Below are 21,118 nucleotides of genomic sequence, written 5' to 3' on the forward strand. Positions count from 1 at the left end.
GGATAGACAAAGGAGAGTCAGTGAATGTTGTTTACCTAGATTTTCAAAAGGCTTTGATAAGGCAATGCACGTGAGGTTGCTAAAGAAAATACGAGCCCATGGAAGATAGCACCAGGGATAGCAGGATGGCAGAAGGCATGGGAATAAATGGGGACTTTTCCTGGTTGGCTGCCAGTGACTAGTGGAGTTCTGCAGGGGTTGGTGCTGGGGCCGCTACTCTTCACATTGTATATTATTGATTTGGATGAGGAAATTGAAGGCTTGTGATATGAAGATAGATGGAGGGGCAGGCAGTGTAGAGAAAGCAGGGACTCTGCAGAAGGATTTGGAGAGGTTGGGAGAGTGGGCTTTGAAGTGGCTGTTGGAATATAGTGTAATACAGTGTGGAGCCATGCATTTTGGTAGTAGGAAGAAAAACTATTTTCTAAATGTGGAGAGAATTCAGAAATCAGAGATGCAAAGGGACTTTGGAGTGCTGGTGCAGGATTCCCAAAAGATTAATTTGGAAGTCAACTCGGTAGTAAGGAATGCAAACATAATGCTAGCATTTATGTTGAGAGTATATAAAAATAGGGATGTTAAAAGGCAGTGGTCACACTGCATTTGAAGATTTGTGAGCAATTTTGAGCCCCATATTGAAGAAGGATGTGTAGGCGTAGGAGAGAGTTCAGATGAAGTTTACGAAAATGATCCCAGAAATGATTGGGTTAACATATGATGAGTTTTGATGGCACTGACCCTGTACTCGCTGGAGTTTAGAAGGACGAGGGGTGACCTCATTGAAACTTACTGAATAGTGAAAGGCCTGGATAGTATGGATGTGGAGAGGATTTTTCCTCTAGTGGGAAAGGTTAGGACTAGAGGCCATAGCCTCAGAATAAAATGACATACCTTTAAAAAGGAGATAAGGAGGAATTTCTTTAGTTGTAGGGTGCTGAATCTGTGGAATTAATTGCCGCAGAAAGCTGTGGAGGCCAAGTCAATGGATATTTTTAAGGCAGAGATTGATAGATTTCTGATTAGTATGAGTGTCAGGGGTTTTGGAGAGAAGGCAGGAGAATGGGGTTGAGAGGGAAAGATAGATCAGTCATGCTCGAATGGCAGAAGAGACTTGGGCTGAATGGCCTATCCCTGCTCCTACAACTTATGAACTTACTGCCTTCAGTGTTCACAATGTGGCTCTCCTACATCGGAGAAGCCAAATGGAAATTGGGTGATTCCTTTGCAGAATCCCTGTACTCAGTCCACAGGAGTGATTGGGCTTGATGGGCTGAATGGCCTAATTCTGTTTATGAACTTTATACGCTTCATAACTTATGAACTTGTGAACAAGGTTTGAATTTCCTTAACTGATTGAAATCATAGCATGATTTTCTGGAAATGTGTAAAACGATTGATTAAGGTAGCAAAAAGGAAATACTATCTTTGCAGAGGGCATCTAGAATATCTTAAAAATAAAGGGAGGCTGCTTAAGGGTAATTAATATATGAGAGCACTCTCTCGGGAAGCAGTGAATTAAGATGAGTTGATTGAAATTGAGATGGACATACAATTTCTAGATTAATGTCAGTTCTGTTTATAAATTGGTGAATCATTGAAAATATGTGGGACCTTGAATCTATTTCAAATGATGCCACTGACCATTTTGTTAGGGGGATCCCGGAGTGCCAGGAACTGCAGGAACTTCTGGAATTCCTGGAGATTTTGGATCAAACGGAGATAAGGTACTGTGACTATTTATACCATCTCTCTTTTGTTCTCCCTTCTTTCCCTGACAGCAATAATTTGTGCTACTATTATGTTCTGTTCATAGCTGACAGCCCTTTACCTAAACATTTGTGGTATGTACTGTATAATACCAACCTCAGTATCTAGCATCAGACCAGAGCATGGACCTGGCTTTTATCCAGCTCTCAATGGGCCTCTGAACTTTTCCATTGTTATTGTTAGCAAGGATTTGGGACAAAGCTTTCATTCTGTATTATCTATTTCCATGTATTTGTACAAAAGGTTTATGAATATGTATTTTAGAAAAAAATTCCAAAGCAACATGAACTAAACTGCATGCAAGATGCAGCAGATAAGCCTTTAAGGTTACACCTGCAAAGTTATACATTTAAAAATCTTTACAAAATCACCTTGAATTGGTCTTCTGCATTTTCTGTGTGTGTTTTCCCACACCAACAGCTATTGATTTAGCTACAGAATGTCTGCTCAGTCTGGAGTTGTGCCACAATATGCCAGTTACAACTTGTTTTTATGCAGGTTGTTTTATACAACATTACCATTCACTCTAATTCAACATGGATTTCTCAAATTATAATTTGAAATAATATCTAATGAGGACTATTAATTTTACTAATGTCTGCACTTTAGCTGTGTGGGAAATCCAGGAGAACAGGTCCTGAAGAATTTGTCAGTGATGAAGTGATGTCTCTGTGCACATGCAGCCTAAATGATACGCTGGAACTCTTGGTTGCAATGTACAAGAGCAGATAGGCTTAGGTTGAAGCGTGCAACATGGAGATTCATTTTGTGTGGTGGGGGAGTTCTGATGGTAGTTGGACGTCCTGACCACATAAGGTTCTCGGTGGTGTCTGATAGAGCACTGTGGATTTTGTAATGGTGGGGTGTGGAGAATATACAAATGGTGTTGATGAAGTGGTTTAAAAGTACTTGAGGATTCTGACATTGATCAAAGAGCCTTTAGCGGAGTAGATATCATGAAAGTGTACTGGTGGCCCGTTGGCCCTGGAAAAATCATCATCATCATCCTCCTCTTCCTCTTCTCCTTCCTGTATAATATCTAGCAGTTTATGGATTCAGACTTCCCACCGCCTTTCAGGCACTGGGTTTGTCAAGGACTGAGAAATCTGGCCAATTGTGGTTTAAAATAGAACAACAATATAAATTAAGACGGGGAACTCCAGAATAATAAATAACCAGCTCAAAATGTTGTCTTCCAGAGATGCTGCAAGATCCATTGCATTACTCCAGCCCTTAAGGTTGAAGCATCTGCTGTTCCTTGTGTCTACATTTTACTCTACACTCATGTTGGTCAATCAACTCTTGCCCTGTCCCTGAAATGGGCGGCTTTGGTTTCTGCTCCAGATCTTTTGCATTTTAACTTTTTAAACAACTTAAGACATTCGTTTTTCTGAGTTAAAATTCTTGGTTGTTGGTTACCTTGTTTCTGTAAGTTAACTTTTAGAGAGGCATGCATTAACGTGTTCCATTTTGATATTTAACTCGTGATAACTGCTGACAGATTTTACATTGCTCATCATGAGTGCAGTAGCCTCATTTTGTGCTCCCTCAATGTGTTGCATTTCTGTATGATGCACCTTGGTGCAAAATGTTGTATTTTTCTGCGAGACAGATCAGGTTGCACTTTGGTGTGCACAGGGTCACAGAACCCAGAACAAGCTATGGGATCTCGTGGTACGTCTTACACACACATGCACGCGCACACACATGCATGCACATGGACACGCAAACATGCATGCATGCATGCGCACACACAAATGCACGCACGCACACATATAAAAGCATGCACATGCACAGATTCCTGGAAATTACTGGAGACCCTCTTGCCCATAATTCCACTTGCCTCCATTGCAGTTTGTTCTGCTGCTAGACTGCTTCCCACAGGTAGACAGACCCTAGTGTAACAATGACCTGGGAGATTCATGTTCTGCATACAGCTCAGGGTGAGTAGCACCCTTACAATGTTTAACACATTTTTCCCAGTTTGATCATTTGTGGATCTCCTGAACGGGAGCCAGTACTACATACATTATTCCTTCAGTCCACCAAAGAGGTGACCTGTACTGGTACTGGTGCAGTCTCAAACTGAACCATCCCTCTGCCTCCACAGATGCTGCTTGACATGCTGAGCTCCTCAAATTATTTTTTTGGGGCTCCAGATTCCAGCATCTGCACACTTGAGTCTCTTGTGAAACATCAATGTTTATGTTATTGTGCAGAAAATAGAATCGGGCAAAATATTGCCTTGTGTTAAAGAAGACTCCTTTGAGGATATATCAGAGGATATATACATTACAAACAGAGCTTTTAACTGCTTCCAGCTTTTGAACTTTGTGATTTAGAGATATTCATTGGTTCACTCTGAATCCAGTGTGGTGATCTCCTTGTTTTGTTTGGGAGGGAAATTCATTCTTCATTTTTATTGCAATTCACTTGTAGATTGATCTTCAGATGGAGTAATTATCTCAAAACAATTGTAAGATTTTATTCAAGGAAAACGATTTTTGAGCTCACGTTGATTTACAACAAGCTGATATGTTTTGAGAGTTTTTTGAAGGAAAATGGGCACGGATCATGAGTGATTTGTGGATGATGACTATTCTTTGAATTTGCTTTAAGGTTTCCTAATGAAGTATTGGTTTCTATTTCTATAAAATTTGACATGCATACTTTATTGTAAAAATATCCAAGTGTATAGTTATGTTTTATTGTTTGTTAATTAATAATGAATTTGTTTGGTTATTTGTTCTTTCATACTTACTAAATAGTGAATTCTCATTTTATTTTGCTAGGGTGAGCAGGGAAACCCAGGACTACCTGGCCCACCAGGGATTGGTATTAAAGGAGATCCGGGTCAACAGGTAAAGTCCTGATCTTTTGGCACCAAAACATATGCTTTCATTAATGACATTTAAAATATTGAACATACTGAAACAGTATCACTGATGGACTACATATGCGTTCATGGAATTAGTATGAATTCACCAGCTTACTCGTGAATGTTCATCCTCAGCTTGCTTTGAGCCCACCATGAATTTCATTTCCACAGTCAATGATAAGCTGCTTCTTTGGGTGTTTTAAATGTATATTAAAAGCCAATCTTCATAAATTGATTATAGAAGTTTAGATTGTAAAAGTGATCCCAATATTAGGCATTTACTTTACATTATTTCTGGAAAGAAGCAAATAAAATTCTTTACACAGTAATTTCTGATTTTTTTATATATATCTATGTACCAGGCACATGCCGTTAGTAATTAGTCAAGGTAGGCTGTGGCTTTTAAAAATCTTGGAAACCGCACACACGCAAATTATTCTCTACCCGGCGAGCTGTCAGTCAGCTTTTAAAAAAAATCGTGGAAACCGCGCATGCGCAGATTGTGCTCTCCCTGGTGAGCTGTCAGTCGGCTTTAAAAAATCTTGGAAACCGCACATACGCAGATTGTTCGACTTTTGTCAAGTAATTTGTCTTCAATGGGACCTATCTCTTAGTATTAAAAAACATATAGCTCAAAGAAATTTACTTCCCTGTACACAAAAATCATTCTTCTCTCTTTGTTTCCCGTTGTACCAAGTTGTTTTAAATGTTTTAATTATTAGAAACATAGAAACATAGAAATTAGGTGCAGGAGTAGGCCATTCGGCCCTTTGAGCCTGCACCGCCATTTAATATGATCATGGCTGATCATCCAACTCAGTATCCCGTACCTGCCTTCTCTCCATACCCTCTGATCCCCTTGGCCACAAGGGCCACATCTAACTCCCTCTTGTTGGTCCTTTGAGCTGTTGAAGTTCTTTAAGTTCCACTCACAGAGAGTGGTGAATCTCTGGAACTCTCTGCCACAGAGGGTAGTTGAGGCCAGTTCATTGGATATATTTAAGAGGGAGTTAGATGTTATTCGAGTTTTAAAAATGTTGAGTTTCTCTCTCCTGTCAATCACGCCATGAAGAGCCACACCCCTTCTGGTGGGAGGGACTATAAAACCTGGAAGTGTGGGCGTGGCTCAGTCTCTGCAAGAAGGGGAGGGAGAGGTCACTGTTACATTGTTAACGAAGGACTGCCAGTGCATTGAGAGATTTGTTATGTTGTTGTAAGGAGAGGGAGGGAGTGGGGGAGCGATGAGGAGAGAATCGTTGTTTAATGTTATTTAAAGAGATAGAGGGGATAGGGAGGGGAGAGAGGTTATGGAAGGAGGGAGGGAGTGACTGAGGGTAGGGGAAAGAGAGGGAGGGAGAGGTGTGGGAGAAGAGGAGAGGAGGAGAGGGGAATGAAGAGGGTGGATGAAGAAGGGGAGGCAGTGCTGGGAGATGAGGGAAAATGAGCCACGCCTGCGCAGTTGGGGGCTATGGGTGAATGGTGGAATATTGCGATGGGGAAACGGGTTGCGTTGGGGGAACAGGTGAGTTGTGGAAACGGGTTGTGCTGGGGGAACGAGTGAGTGGTGGAATATTGCGTTGGGGGAATGGGTTATGTTGGGGGACCAGGCCTCCCATGCATATGGCGTGCACAGCCTAAATTTGTAAGACAACTTGTTCTGCTTGATCTTCTGTTTGTGCACGCCAGGTTGATTGCATTCGTCGAAACAGGGTGGACCACGTGAAGATGCAATCTTCCTTCCTGCCTCCCATGTGACAGGGCCTTGCACCCCTTGAAAGAATGTATGCCAGCCCGCCAGCCCACATCAGGCTGAGTGACTGAGCTGGAATCCATTTGGCCCCACAATGTCCATACTAGCCCTCTGGAAACCAGTTCCTTCAGTCCACAACACCCATACTAGCACTCCAGAAAGACCCCAACCCTACTGGTTTGGGAATACCAAAGTGCCTTGCCGTCTACCTGTTGTACTAAAATCTAGTGATATGGCCACGTTAAAATAGTCTAATCTTGGTTCCTTTATGATTTTAGGAAAAACCTACTTATACAGCTGTGATTTTTGGGCCATCTTTACTCAACTTAGTGCTCGACATGTTAAACTACCACCCCTTCTGGTGGGAGGGACTATAAAACCTGGAAGTGTGGGATTTCATCCTGTAGACGTTGCTATATTTAAGAGGGAGTTAGATGTGGCCCTTGTGGCCAAGGGGATCAGAGGGTATGGAGAGAAGGCAGGTACGGGATACTGAGTTGGATGATCAGCCATGATCATATTGAATGGCGGTGCAGGCTCGAAGGGCCGAATGGCCTACTCCTGCACCTAATTTCTATGTTTCTATGTTTCTAAGACCATGAATAGACTTGGCAACTTTTGCAATTAGCTTACTGGATATCCCAGTTGCTAACCATTTTAACTCTCCTTCCCATTCCCACACCGACCTTTGTGCCCTGGGTCTCCTCCATTGCCAGAGTGAAGCCACACACATACTGCAGGAACAGCACTTCATGTTCTGCTTGGGTATCTTATGGCTGCAGGCTCGAAGGGGCCGAACAACCCAAAGTTTCTACGACCAAATTGAATTATTCAATTTTACTGGATACCTCTCACTTAACATTTTAACTCTCCTCCCATTCCCACCCCCCCCCCCCCCCCACCCCCAGCACTTCATGTTCCGTATCTTCCCCGTCGAAAATTGTTCAATTTTAGGTCTCCCCACTCCCCCCTCCCCCCTCTCCCCCTCCCCGCCCCCCTGTTCTTTCCTCCCACCTTTCCACCCCTGTGCCCCACCTAGACATCCACTTAATTCTCCCCTCAACACAACACTTCTCACCCGCCTCACCTCACTCCCTGCAATCTGCAACTCTTCATAAATGTATCACACCTTCCTTTCTTATCTCTGGCCTTTGTTCCAACCAAAGGTCCTATAGCAAGCAAGATAGACCACTCCTTCTAAATCCAATGGGCTGACATGTAGTATGGAGCGGAACGTGGACCTTTTTTTCATCGACTCGACCCGACTGGCAGTGTAATCAACATTGCGGGGGAACAGTTTGTGTTAATAAATTATAATTCTGAAAATGAGGAGAAGATTTTTACCAATTAACTTTTATTTTTACGAGGATGTTTCCTTACCGGCATTCGTCTCCGCACTAGTATCCTATGGGATCTTTGGTGTGGAGACGGAAGCCGGTTACGGAAATGGGGCCGAAAATTACCCATGAATCTGCCCATGACCGTACTATGTCTTTTTCATCGAGTGGACTATCTTGCTTGCTATAGGATCTTTGGTTCCAACCATCTGCCTATCAAAACTCTTTGAAGTAGGTATGTTGCAAAGCCTACGTGAAGTGTCGCTGAAAATCTGTCCCAGCCCATGTGCGCGATTTTGGCGCCGTTTAGAGGGGGGCGGGTTTAAAACGCGATTTTCCCTAGGCTGTTCAAATCGAGGTTTTTCAGCCTAGTTAATCATTAACGAAAAATCGCTGGACGAGTCCGTAGCTGGAGCTATTTTTAGTTTTAAGGGCTTTCTTTACTTGTTATAGTAGGTTAAAAATTAACCTCTAAACCCCCGACCGCCGACAACGGGTCGGATCTCATACAGGGGAAAACGCAAGGTAGGCTGTTTATTTTTACGTTAAAAAGGGCTTCTTAAGATCCCTTTATACAAAGTTTAATGTTGCGAGTAGCTAATTTGGGCCCCATTATATCCCGCAGTATTTTTCTGTGCATTTGATGGCACAAATCTAGCGCAATGTGAACGTTCTAAACCAGCGCGTTCATAGGATCCCACTGGAAAGCTGATTTAAATGGACTTTAATTTACAGCAATTGAACACTAAATTCCTTCCATTTGGCCTATAAATTAATGTAAATGAGATTTAAAATCATGTTTTATTGTGAATTATTTGTGAATATTATTTGGACACTTAGGCTATTTACAAATGTTAATCATTTATTAAGAAATGGATAGATGTTTTAGATCTAATAATTGAAGTCTGAAATTAGCTACAATGGGTAACTAACTAATTATATGCTTTAATTTCAGGTCATCCGTAAGATTATTTTATATTTGTTTCAGAATGCTTCAATCTATGATAACTGCAAATTTCATTCAGTTCTCTTAATTTTTAAGAACATTATGGGCATTTGACTGTCCACGATCACAGCTTTTTTGTTATATCCATAGAAAATTAATAGGGAACAAGATGCTAATTTCCGAGTATGAAAATGGCCATAACTTTTAAAAAAATACTTGAGGCCCAGGAGCCATTGGTGAGGGAGGAGGAACCAAAATCTGCAACGTTCCATTTGCAGATCACACTTCAAATTAAGGGGGCTGGTGGAAGCCTCTGATTGGTCGAACGGACTAAAGGAAGCAGCCGTTACAGGACTAGAGGAAGCAGCTGATTGGCTTGTATCCAGGGTAAGGCTTTGCATTGTATCCAGGATAAGGGGGAGAATGAGGGCCAGGGCAGTTTACTGTTCTGGATGTCAGATGTGGGAGGTCATGGAGTCTGAGTGCCATCCAGATGTCCACATCGGATAGGTGATTTTGTGGACGCAGACAGGAGACCCGGATGGTAGTTTGCCTCCCTGGTGCCAGGGTCAGGGATGTGTCTGAATGGGTCCAAGATATCCTGAAATGGGAGGGAGAGGAGCCTGAGGTTGTGGTACATATAGGTACCAACAACATAGGTAAAAAAAGAGAAGAGGTCCTGAAAGAAGAATTTAGGGAGTTAGGTAGAGAGTTAAGGAGAAGGACTGGAAAGGTAACAATCTCAGGATTACTGCCTGTGCCACGCGACAGTGAGAGTAGGAATGGAGCGAGGTGGAGGATAAATGAGTAGATGAGGGACTGGTGCAGTGGGTATGGATTCAAGTTTCTTGATCATTGGGACCTCTTTTGGGGAAGGTGCGACCTGTACAGAAAGGACGGGTTGTACTTGAACTCGAGGGGGACCAATATCCTGGAGGGGAGATTTGCAAAGGCTACTCGGGAGACTTTAAGCTAGTATGGTTGGGGGGTAGGGACTCAAATTGGGAAAGCTAGCAGTCAGTGTGTGAGGCAGGAGGCAGAGAATGGTAGCACTCTGACCCAAAATGTAGGGGAGAGAGAAGAAAAAGACAATAAACAGAGAATAAGAGAGGGTGGGTTTCTTAAATGTGTATATTTTAATGCTAGGAGCATTGTAAGAAAGGTGGATGAACTTAGAGCCTGGATTGACACTTGGAAGTATGATGTTGTGGCGATCAGTGAAACGTGATTGGAAACTAAATATTCCAGGATTTTGTTGCTTCAGGTGTGATATAATTGGAGGGGCAAGAGATGGAGGTGGTGCATTGCTTATCAGGGAAGATATTACAGCAGTGCTTTGGCAGGATAAATTAGAGGGCTCGTCTAGGAGAAGGATATTGAATTATGGGAGGTAAGGGAAACAAGTAGAGTAGCTATGGAAACAATGAGATTCAAAGAAGAGGAAGTACTGACACTTTTGAGAAATATAAAAGTGGATAAGTCTCCAGGTCCGGACAGGATATTCCCTAGGACATTGAGGGAAGTTAGTGTAGAAATAGCAGGGGCTATGACAGAAATATTTCAAATGTCATTAGAAACAGGAATAGTACCGGAGGATTGGCGTACTGCGCATGTTGTTCCATTGTTTAAAAAGGGGTCTAAGAGTAAACCTAGCAATTATAGACATGTTAGTTTGACGTCAGTGGTGGGCAAATTAATGGAAAGGATACTTAGAGATAATATATATAAGCATCTGGATAAACAGGGTCTGATTAGGAACAGTCAACATGGATTTGTGCCTGGAAGGTCATGTTTGACTAATCTTCTTGAATTTTTTGAAGAGGTTACTCGGGAAATTGATGAGGGTAAAGCAGTGGATGTTGTATATATGGACTTCAGTAAGGCCTTTGACAAGGTTCCTCATGGAAGGTTGGTTAAGAAGGTTCAATGGTTGGGTATTAATGGTGGAGTAGCAAGATGGATTCAACAGTGGCTGAATGGGAGATGCCAGAGAGTAATGGTGGATGGTTGTTTGTCAGGCTGGAGGCCAGTGACTAGTGGGGTGCCACAGAGATCTGTGTTGGGTCCACTGTTGTTTGTCATGTACATCAATGATCTGGATGATGGTGTAGTAAATTGGATTAGTAAGTATGCAGATGATACAAAGATAGGTGGGGTTGTTGATAATGAAGTAGATTTTCAAAGTCTACAGAGAGATTTATGCCAGTTGGAAGAGTGGGCTGAAAGATGGCAGATGGAGTTTAATGCTGATAAGTGTGAGGTGCTACATCTTGGCAGGACAAATCAAAATAGGACGTACATGGTAAATGGTAGGGAATTGAAGAATACAGGTGAACAGAGGGATCTGGGAATAACTGTGCACAGTTCCCTGAAAGTGGAATCTCATGTAGATAGGGTGGTAAAGAAAGCTTTTGGTGTGCTGGCCTTTATAAATCAGTATTGAGTATAGAAGTTGGGATGTAATGTTAAAATTGTACAAGGCATTGGTGAGGCCAATTCTGGAGTATGGTGTACAATTTTGGTCGCCTAATTATGGGAAGGAGGTCAACAAAATAGAGAGAGTACAGAGGAGATTTACTAGAATGTTGCCTGGGTTTCAGCAACTGAGTTACAGAGAAAGGTTGAACAAGTTAGGGCTTTATTCTTTGGAGCGCAGAAGGTTAAGGGGGGACTTGATAGAGGTCTTTAAAATGATGAGAGGGATAGACAGAGTTGACGTGGATAAGCTTTACCCACTGAGAGCAGGGAAGATTCAAACAAGGGGACATGACTTGAGAATTAAGGGACTGAAGTTTAGGGGTAACATGAGGGGGAACTTCTTTACTCAGAGAGTGGTGTCTGTGTGGAATGAGCTTCCAGTGAAGGTGGTGGAGGCAGGTTCATTTTTATCATTTAAAAATAAATTGGATAGTTATATGGACGGGAAAGGAATGGAGGGTTATGGTCTGAACGCAGGTATATGGGACTAGGGGAGAATACGTGTTCGGCATGGACTAGAAGGGTCGAGATGGCCTATTTCCGTGCTGTAATTGTTATATGGTTAGATGGTTATATGAGATATGAAAGTAAATTAGGTGTCAAATTAAACTTCTTTTTATGCTTTATCTGATGGGATAAATTACAGACTTGATTTTTTAAATCTCAAAATTTTGTAACATTGCTATTTGAAGTACTTAGGAATGAGCTGAGTGTAAAGCATATGATAGCATGAAGCCCATATTTCAGCAGATCATTGCTGTAGCATGGAAGTATCTGAATCTAATTCAGAATTACTGGACATTTCCGGTAATGTATATATTTTTTCACAAAATGTGCAATTTTTATGAAAAACATGACAAGATGCCATCTGCATTGAACTAGTTTTGAGCAGACTGCAGTGTGTTTTTCACTGAACTGATGATCGAGCTGAAGCAATACCAGTTGATGTTTTCAGAATCAATGTATGTCCCTGGCAACAGCCTGTAGAGCATAGTGTTCTCTGGTATGCAGCTGTTTAGGATGAACCACAACAAAAACAACTGCATCCCTTTCCAGACTGTCTTGGCAAAGACACAGTCCATGAGGAAATGAATGATTGTTTCATTTGGACTGCAGCCATAGGCAGTGTGAGGTGGAATTGAGAATGCAGCTGTTCTTAAAGGATCTCATGGGGAGAGATCTTTTCACTACCATACCAACCAAAAAGATCTTGGTAAAGAAAGAACTGCAGATGCTGGAAAAATGGAAGGTAGACAAAAAAGCCGGAGAAACTCAGCGGATGAGGCAGCATCTATGGAGCGAAGGAATAGGTGATGTTTCGGATTGAGACCCTTCTACAGACTGATCTCGGCTGTGGAGGGGGGGGGGGGGGGGGGGGGAATGAAAAGAAGAGGCGGAGACAGGAGGCTGTGGGAGAGCTGGGGAGGGGAAGGAAAAAGGAAGCAGAAACCAAGGACGACTTGAAATTGGAGACGTCAATGTTCATACCGCTGAGGTGCAAACTACCCAAGTGAAATATGAGTTGCTGTTCCTCCAATTTCGATGGTGGGACTCACTCTGGCCATGGTGTAGGCCCAGGACGGAAAGGTCGGATTTGGAATGGTAGGGGAAGTTGAAGTGCTGAGCCACCTGGAGATCAGGTTGGAGAGGTATGCAAGGGTCCATGTCATAGTTTATTCCAAACAGCTCCGTCACAGAGGACTCTGTGATTTACGGACTGTTCCCAGGGACGCATTCAGAGACTGACATCGAGTGCTGCTGGAAGGTCATCAACTTGGTGAAAGATGCTCTTTGGTCTGCCCGAGCGTTGTTCACCACCCAGCAGAGCGGGATGTTCAGCAGGGAATGTTGCAGACTGGCCCGCTGCAGACTGCAGGAGTACATGCCGAGGGACTCATTGAAGCTTGGTGCAGCCAACGCCAAGGCTCGGTGGAGGAGGGCCACAGTCTAGGGTCCTTCCACTACTGGAGGGGGGCAGGGTGTGGTGGAGACGCCCCTCAAAATAAGGGAAGGGATTCCACGGCAGTGGGCCAATGAGTGGCAAGGGTGGGGAACAAATATACGAAATTTGAGCAATGTACGTAGACAGTATCGAATAATTTGTATAGCCTCCGAAAACGTCGGATGATTTTTTCGCCCGGTTGATGTATTGTACATATTTATTACCTGAATAAAGTCTATTTTGAAATTTTAAAAAAAAGTTATTGCAAACTGAGCGGACGTGTTGGGCGAAGCGATCGCCAAGCCTGCGCTTGGTCTCACCGATGTAGAGTAGTTGACACCTTGAACAGCGGATGCAGTAGATGAGGTTGGAGGAGGTGCAGGTGAACCTCTGCCTCACCTGGAAACACTGCTTGGGTCTATGGATGGAGTCGAGGGGGGAGGTAAAGCGACAAGTTTAGCATTTTCTGCGGCTGCAAGGGTAAGTACCAGGGGAGGGGGTGGTTTGGGTGGGAAGGGACGAATTGACCAGGGAGTTATGGAGGGAACAGTCTCAGTGGAAAGCAGAAAGGGGAGGAGATGGGAAGATGTGGCCAGTGGTGGGATCCCATTGGAGGTAGCAAAAATGTCAGAGGATTATATGTTGTTTGTAACGGCTGGTAGGATGGAAATTGAGGACTTGTGGGGGAAAAAAGGATTGGTTAATATATTGAGCATATTTTTCAATAGAATTGAAAATAAATGAGTACAATTGGTGTAATGTAACAGTCATGGAGAGGAAATTCAAATTACATAAGAGACAAAGAGTACAATGTCAAATCATATAATAGATTATCTCAAATGAAGCAATGAAAGATGTTAAAAGGACATGAGTGCATCATATAAAAAGGCCATCCTAAGAAAAAAAGGCTATGCTGATCGAAAGGAAATAATTATGTAGATGGAGTACTGCAATGAAAATAGGTAATTCCATCAAAATAAATGATACAGGCCTTTACTTTGACGTCTTTTCAGTATTTGCATTGATGCTTGGTTGTGGAATAGTCTGAATGAATAGCTTGACAGCTGTGTGACAACTGATGCCAAAATAAGCAGATACACAGCATGTCACTACAATTCCATTACTTTACCCGGTAGATTAAAGATTCTTTCTTCATTCTCATATTTTCCTCATTGTTCTAAACCAGCAAAGTGTTTTTTTTTGTATCGGACATAAACTAATAAGACACCTGCTGATTGCATCTAATTTCCACTATATTTGACAACATGAGATAGATAATTGACCAAGATTAAGATGTTGGAGCAGAATTAATCCTTCAAAAAGGGTGGATTGCAAAAGACAAAAACTAAAATAATTAAAATGAAAAATAGCATCCTATTCCAACTCCAACCTGCCCACATTTGGGTACAACAGTGTCAAGAGTCAAAACTGTTGAATTGTCATATGTTCTGACAACAGGATCATTAATTTCTTACTTTCAGCAGTTTAACAGGCCTGTAAACACAGTACTCATACATACATAATAACCCCGGCATTCCCTCTCTATCTATCCCTCCCCCACCCAAGTCGCACTACCTTCTCGTTTTCACCCAACAATCCTCTTTCCTTTATCATCGTTACTTTTTTGCATATCTTTCATTCATTGTTCTTTATCTCTCTACATCAATCCCTTATCCCAAACCAGTCTGAAGAAGGGTCTCGACCCAAAACATCACCCATTCCTTTTCTCCAGTCTGTCTTGCTGAACTACTGCAACTTTGTGTCTAATTTAGATTGATTTATACAATGTCCTCTTTCCTTTATCATCGTTACTTTTTTGCATATCTTTCATTCACTGTTCTTTATCTCTCTACATCAATCCCTTATCCCAAACCAGTCTGAAGAAGGGTCTCGACCCAAAACATCACCCATTCCTTTTCTCCAGCCTGTCTTGCTGAACTACTGCAACTTCGTGTCTAATTTAGATTGATTTATTTTGTTCATAGTCCTCTATAACCTGTAATGCAGCGGTGCCCTTATTTATGTTGGTGCTGAGTCCTTGAATAATATGGACCAGTCCTCCAACTCAAAACGGCCAGGATGGACCTCACCTGTTTTCTCAAGCCAGAACTTTCCATATAGCTGAACTAAATTCCCATGGAAAGTTGAAGGGACAGCAATTCACTCTTGGATATTTCAGGTTGTCCCTAGTGTGTAGGATAGTGCTTGTGTACGGTGGAGATTGCTGTTCAGCACCGACACTCTGGGCCAAAGGGCCTTATTCCACTCTCTATAGTCTAAAGTCGAAGGATTTTATTTTAGGTTTCGTTCAGTGTTTGGCCAGCAGCTCCTGAATAATTAGTCCCGTGCGGTCAGTGTAATCCCCAAAGTATATTCTCAGATTCACTCGATTGTTATTATGCAAACTTTGCTGAAAAAACAGAAGTTAATTATTTTTAACTTTGTGTGAATCTGAGAAGTTCATCCAGCTGCATGTAGATGACATAGACAAACAGGTTTAACTACACAAACTACTGAACAGTATTTGAATGATACTTCAATTTAATCATACTATATTTTCACATGCACCTTGGTACACAGTAAAATGTTTTGTTTTGCATACAACCTGGTAAAATCATACAGCAGAACTCACCTAGGCAGTACACATGAGTCACCACGTTTCTGGCGCCGATCAAGTTAGAACATTTGTATCTTCTGTTCGCAGTGGTGAACCAGGCGTGCCGCTGCACGTGGCAACAGGTGACCCCCCGCCGGTTCTCCCTTTGTTCTCAGCGGCCCCCACTGAGTCCCCTTTCATTCTCAGCGACTTCCTTCGTTCTCAGTGGTCCTCCTTCGTTCTTGGCAGCCCCCTGCTGGGTACCCCCATTCATTCTCGGGGGCCCCCCCCCGCCAGGTAGCTCTTTGCGTGCTCCCTCCTCTCTCTTGGTGGTCCACCTTGCTCTCGATGCACTCGACGGTCCACCTCGCTCACGACAGTCCATCTCACTCACGGCTCCCTCCCTGCTCTCGGTGGCACAGGTTCCGCCAATGCCTGTGGCTCGGGGCCGATTTCAGAGCCCACGGTGGGTGAGCCGGGCCTATCGGCAAGTCCTCCATCATCGGTCCACGGCGGTGGGCAGGCTGGGCTTGCTGGTGGGCTTGGCCGCTGTTTGCCGGCACATTTCCAGCACACTGCTTGTCAATGGAAGTTTTATCAGGTGTCATCTGAGAATTTTCTACAAGGATGAGTTCAATGCAGTGATAAAATATAGCCTCTGCTGCTATCAAGTGAAAAATATGTTTGTGGATTTTTGTTTGTAACTGCATAAGTTTTTGATTGGAATTACCTTCCTATTTTCTAGGGTAATCCTGGTAAAAGGGGACCCGGTGGTTTTCTTGGACATCCAGGATCAGTTGGACCTGCTGGACCCAAGGTAAATTTAAATTGGCCTGACTCTTGAGAACCAAATGGAAATACCATTTTACTGTCAAATACATATCTTAAACTTATCCATGCTAAATCTTACTTGTAAGTAGCATTTTAAATCTCCAATAAAATCACCCCTTTCTGAGTGGTATCAAGTTACTAAAATATAATTTGTAGTAGAGTCACACAGAACAAGAATAGGCCTTACGGCCCACTGTTTTTCACACTAATCACCAAGCTCGAATCCTACATTAATCCCATTTTTCCTCTAACACCCCCATCAACTTTCCTACCCCCCTTCACCTTGTTCCGCTGCCACCTTCATACAATGGAAGCAATTTACAATAACTAATTAATTCTCACCCAGCTGATTATCTACATTTGGGGCACTCAAGGAAACCCCAGAGCAGTCTAAGAAAGAGCAAACATTCTCCACACTGACTGCACCCAAAGATAGACTATACATGGATCTCTGGATTTGTGACACTATCCCACTGTTTAACTAAGTTTCTAAAATGTAGAAAGCATTTTAGCAGCATGCATCACAGCTTGGTTTGGGAACAGCTCCATCAAAGGCTGCAAGACATTGCAGGGAATTGTGGGTGCAGCCCAGATCATCACACAAAACCTTCCATTGACTCCATTTACACTTCACGCTATCTTGGCAAGGCTACCAACATAATCACGGACAAGTCTCTCCCTGGTCACTCCATCTTCTCCCCTCTCCATAAGGCAAGAGTTACAGAAGTGTGAAAACGCACACTTCCAGATTCAGGGACATTTTCTTCGGTGTTGTTCTCTGGCAACTGAACCATCCTATCACTAACTAGAGAACAGTCCTGAACTACTATCTACCTCATTAGAGACACTCATACTTTATTTAATTCAACTTTATCTTGCACTAAACGTTATTCCCTTTATCATGTATCTGTACACTGTGGATGGATCAAATGTAATCATGAAGAGTATTTTCGCTGACGATTAGCACGCAACAAAAGTTGATTAGAAGCACAAATTAGACACAATCTACCAGAATAGGCATTGAATATTATGATAAATTGTGTAGGAAGGAACTGCAGATGCTGGTTTAAACCACAGATAGACACACAAAACTCAGCGGGTCAGGCAGCATCTCTGGAGCAAAGGAATAGGTGGCGTTTCGGGTCGAGACTGAGAGTTGGGAAGGGGAAATGAGAAATATGAATGTGATAAAGAGAGGTATAGAACAAATGAATCAAAGATATGCTAAAAGTAATGATGATCAAGGAAAGGTGGAGCCCACAATGGTCCATTGTTGGGTGTAGGCTAGGTGATAACAAGTTATACAGACAGTGAAAGTCAACAGGACGACAGTGAAACTAGTACGACAACTAGCGTGTTGGAGGGATGGAAAGAGAGGGGATGGTTGGGTTACTTCAAGTCTGAAGAGTGGTCTCGACCCGAAATGTTACCTATTTTTTCTCTCCAGAGATGCTGCTTGTCCCACTGAGTAACTCCTGCATTTTGTGTCTATCTTTAGAAAAAACAATATTTATACCGCTGATTTGCTGCTTCTCGTGCAGAATAATAGGAACATTTACTTGACATTAGCTGGAGGATTTTAGTGATTCAGCTGACCAGGCCTGCACAGCGTTTGGATTGCATTATTGCCATTCACTAAGGTGATGTGTGGAATAGCCTGAAATGTCCTCTGTAGTGTTCCTTCATTTTATCTGCAATTTTCATGGTTATTTAATACCCTCCTTCCAACATTCAGGGAAGAAGATAATACTGTACGTTATTGCCATCCATCACAGTGTGCTGTGTGATGTTTATGTTAATTTTTATGTTGTTGCTTTTTTGGTATGACTGTATGGCAAATCAAATTCTTCGTATGTTTTTACATACTTGGCTAATAAATTAATTACAATTACAATTACAAAGCTAATCAGTTTCTTGATTGGAAATCAGACGGGGAGATGGTGCAGTGAAATTAAACCAGAGGAACAATTACCACATGTGGACAATTTAAAAATGATACTGATGGAAGCAGCTATTCTGTGTGCAATTCCACTGTGAAAGTTCAGAAAAAAGGTTTGTGATTACATTAGTCTGAAACAAACAAGAGTGAGTATAGACCCAAATTGCTGGAGTAACTCAGCGGAACAGGCAGCATCTCTGGACAGAAGGAATGCGTACAGTTTGGGGTCGAAGAGTGCACATCATCTGACAGTGCATGTACTGCTGAAGCAATAAATATGATCTTGACCTCAGTTTATAATCAAAGAAAAATCTAAACTTGTTCTGGAAAGGAATTCAGGCACATTGCAAGGTAAAACACTAATTACTCTTTAGTGTCATATGATGTGTCAGAGAACTTGATAAAATGCATCTCATGATTATTAAGGGAATAAAAGAGGAGATTACCAAAACTTTAGTGAAAATCCTATACAAGTCAGAGAATACTGAAATGGTGTAGGAAGTTGAAGAGAGGCAGCTGTTAGCCATATTTTTTTTAATGGTATCTAAAAATGGTTCAGGAAGCTGGAGACCAGTGAGACCATCCATTGTGAGTACAATTGTGAAATTCTAAACAAATGATAATTTCATGGAACATCTGTACAGAGATACAATTATGAAAGAGAGTCAATAGATGTTAATTGTAAAGAGATTTTCTTGTTGACCTCATTCCTTGATGCTGTAACAAGGGAACCTGGTGCTATTAATGCAGAGGATATGTGTGGTTAAATTGCAGTAAAGCATTTGATTCGGATCAATTAGGGAAGTTAGAACTGTAAAAATGGAATCTGAATCCAGATTCAGGGAAGCATTGATAATGGATTAGGGCAGAACAGTGGTAGAGCTGCTGCCTTACAGCGCCAGAGACCCGGGTTCGATCCCCACTGCAGGTGCAGTCTGTACGGAGTTTGTGTGTTCTCCCGGTGACTGCTTGGGTATTCTCCGTGTGCTCCGGTTTTCTCCCACACTCCAAAGATGTACAGCTTTGTAGATTAATTGACTTTGGTAAAATTCCAAATTGTTCATAGTGTACAGGATAATGTTGGTGTACCAGGTGATCGCTGATTTGGTGCAGACTCGGTGGGCCGAAGGGCCTGTTTCCACTCTGTATCTCCAAAGGAAAGGATGATACATAAACAGAAAAAGATTATCTTAACTTTAGAGAATATGACCATGAGCTGGTTTTGAACTAAACCTGCAGATGATATGGAGCTAATGATAAAGATAACAGAGCAATAGAGGATAAGCTACAGGCAGTCTTGAATATACATTGGGTTGACAGTTAAATTAACTAAAAGTTTATACCCAATGTTACACAAATGGCCAAAAATTAAATGCAACATTGTGTAAATATGCTCAGTAATCTGCTTACTGATGCTTGGATTTAGTTCCAGAGAACCAAGTGGCTCCACATATCATTTTAGCTGTGATTCAAGAGAGCTGAAATCCAGAAGTGAGGTAGTTATTACTCCCCTTAACATTAAGTTAGCATGTGACTTATTATAGCAGTAAGTGGTTGTAAAAAAATTGTATTTAATTTGTATTGTTACTGGAAACTGTCTATCATCGGCTGGCAGCATAAGTGAACCAATATCATAGAAACATAGAAAGGTCATTCGGCCCTTCGAGCCAGCACCGCCATTCAATGTGATCATGGCTGATCATCCCCAATCAGTACCCCGTTCCTGCCGCCTCCCCATATCCCCTTACTCCGCTATTTTTAAGAGCCCAGAGTGCACGCCCAGCTGCTCCATTCTCTCAGCATATGACAGTCCCGCCATCCCGGGCATTAACCTTGTAAACCTATGCTGCACTCCCTCAATAGCAAGAATGTCCTTCCTCAAATTAGGGGACCAAAACTGCACACAATACTCCAGGTGTGGTCTCACTGGGGCTCTGTACAACTGCAGAAGGACCTCTTTGCTCCTATATTCGATTCCTCTTGTTATAAAGGCCAACATGCCATTCGCTTTCTTCACTGCCTGCTGTACCTGCATGCTTACTTTCATAGACTTATGTACAAGGACCCCCCAGATCCCGTTGTACTTCCCCTTTCCCCAACTTGATGCCATTTAGATCGTAATCTGCCTTCCTGTTTTTGCTACCAAAGTGGATAACCTCATATTTATCTGCATTAAACTTCATCTGCCATGCATCTGCTCACTCCCCCAACCTGTCCAAGTCACCCTGCATTCTCATAGCATCCTCCTCACAGTTCACACTGCCACTCAGCTTTGTGTCATCTGCAAATTTACTAATGTTACTTTGAATCCCTTCATCCAACTCATTGATGTATATTGTAAATAGCTGCGGTCCCAGCACCGAGCCTTGTGGTACTCCACTAGTCACTGCCTGCCATTCTGAAAGGGACCCATTAATCCCTACTCTTTGTTACCTGTCTGCCAACCACTTCACTGTCCCAATACCATGTGCCCTAATTTTGCCCACTAATCTACTATGTGGGACCTTATCAAATGCCTTCTGAAAGTCCAGGTACACTACATCCACTGGCTCTCCCATGTCCATTTTCCTAGTTACATCTTCAAAAAATTCCAGAAGATTAGTCCAGCATGATTTCTCCTTCGTAAATCCATGCTGACTCGGACCGATCCTGTT

At 42.4% G+C, this 21,118-nt stretch overlaps 1 protein-coding gene across 1 annotated transcript in view; it reads left to right on the forward strand.

Annotated features, from left to right (window-relative positions):
- Positions 1-21,118, forward strand: part of col28a1a (collagen, type XXVIII, alpha 1a) — a 130,818-nt gene that overhangs the window by 72,724 nt on the left and 36,976 nt on the right. Inside the window, exons 19-21 of the mRNA XM_055649902.1 lie at positions 1,653-1,724; positions 4,560-4,628; positions 16,440-16,511. Of these exons, the coding sequence (XP_055505877.1) occupies positions 1,653-1,724; positions 4,560-4,628; positions 16,440-16,511 (213 nt within the window). The remainder of the gene's footprint in view (positions 1-1,652; positions 1,725-4,559; positions 4,629-16,439; positions 16,512-21,118) is intronic.

This window comes from Leucoraja erinacea, chromosome 2 (genome assembly GCF_028641065.1).
Source record: "Leucoraja erinacea ecotype New England chromosome 2, Leri_hhj_1, whole genome shotgun sequence".
NCBI lineage: Eukaryota > Metazoa > Chordata > Chondrichthyes > Rajiformes > Rajidae > Leucoraja > Leucoraja erinaceus.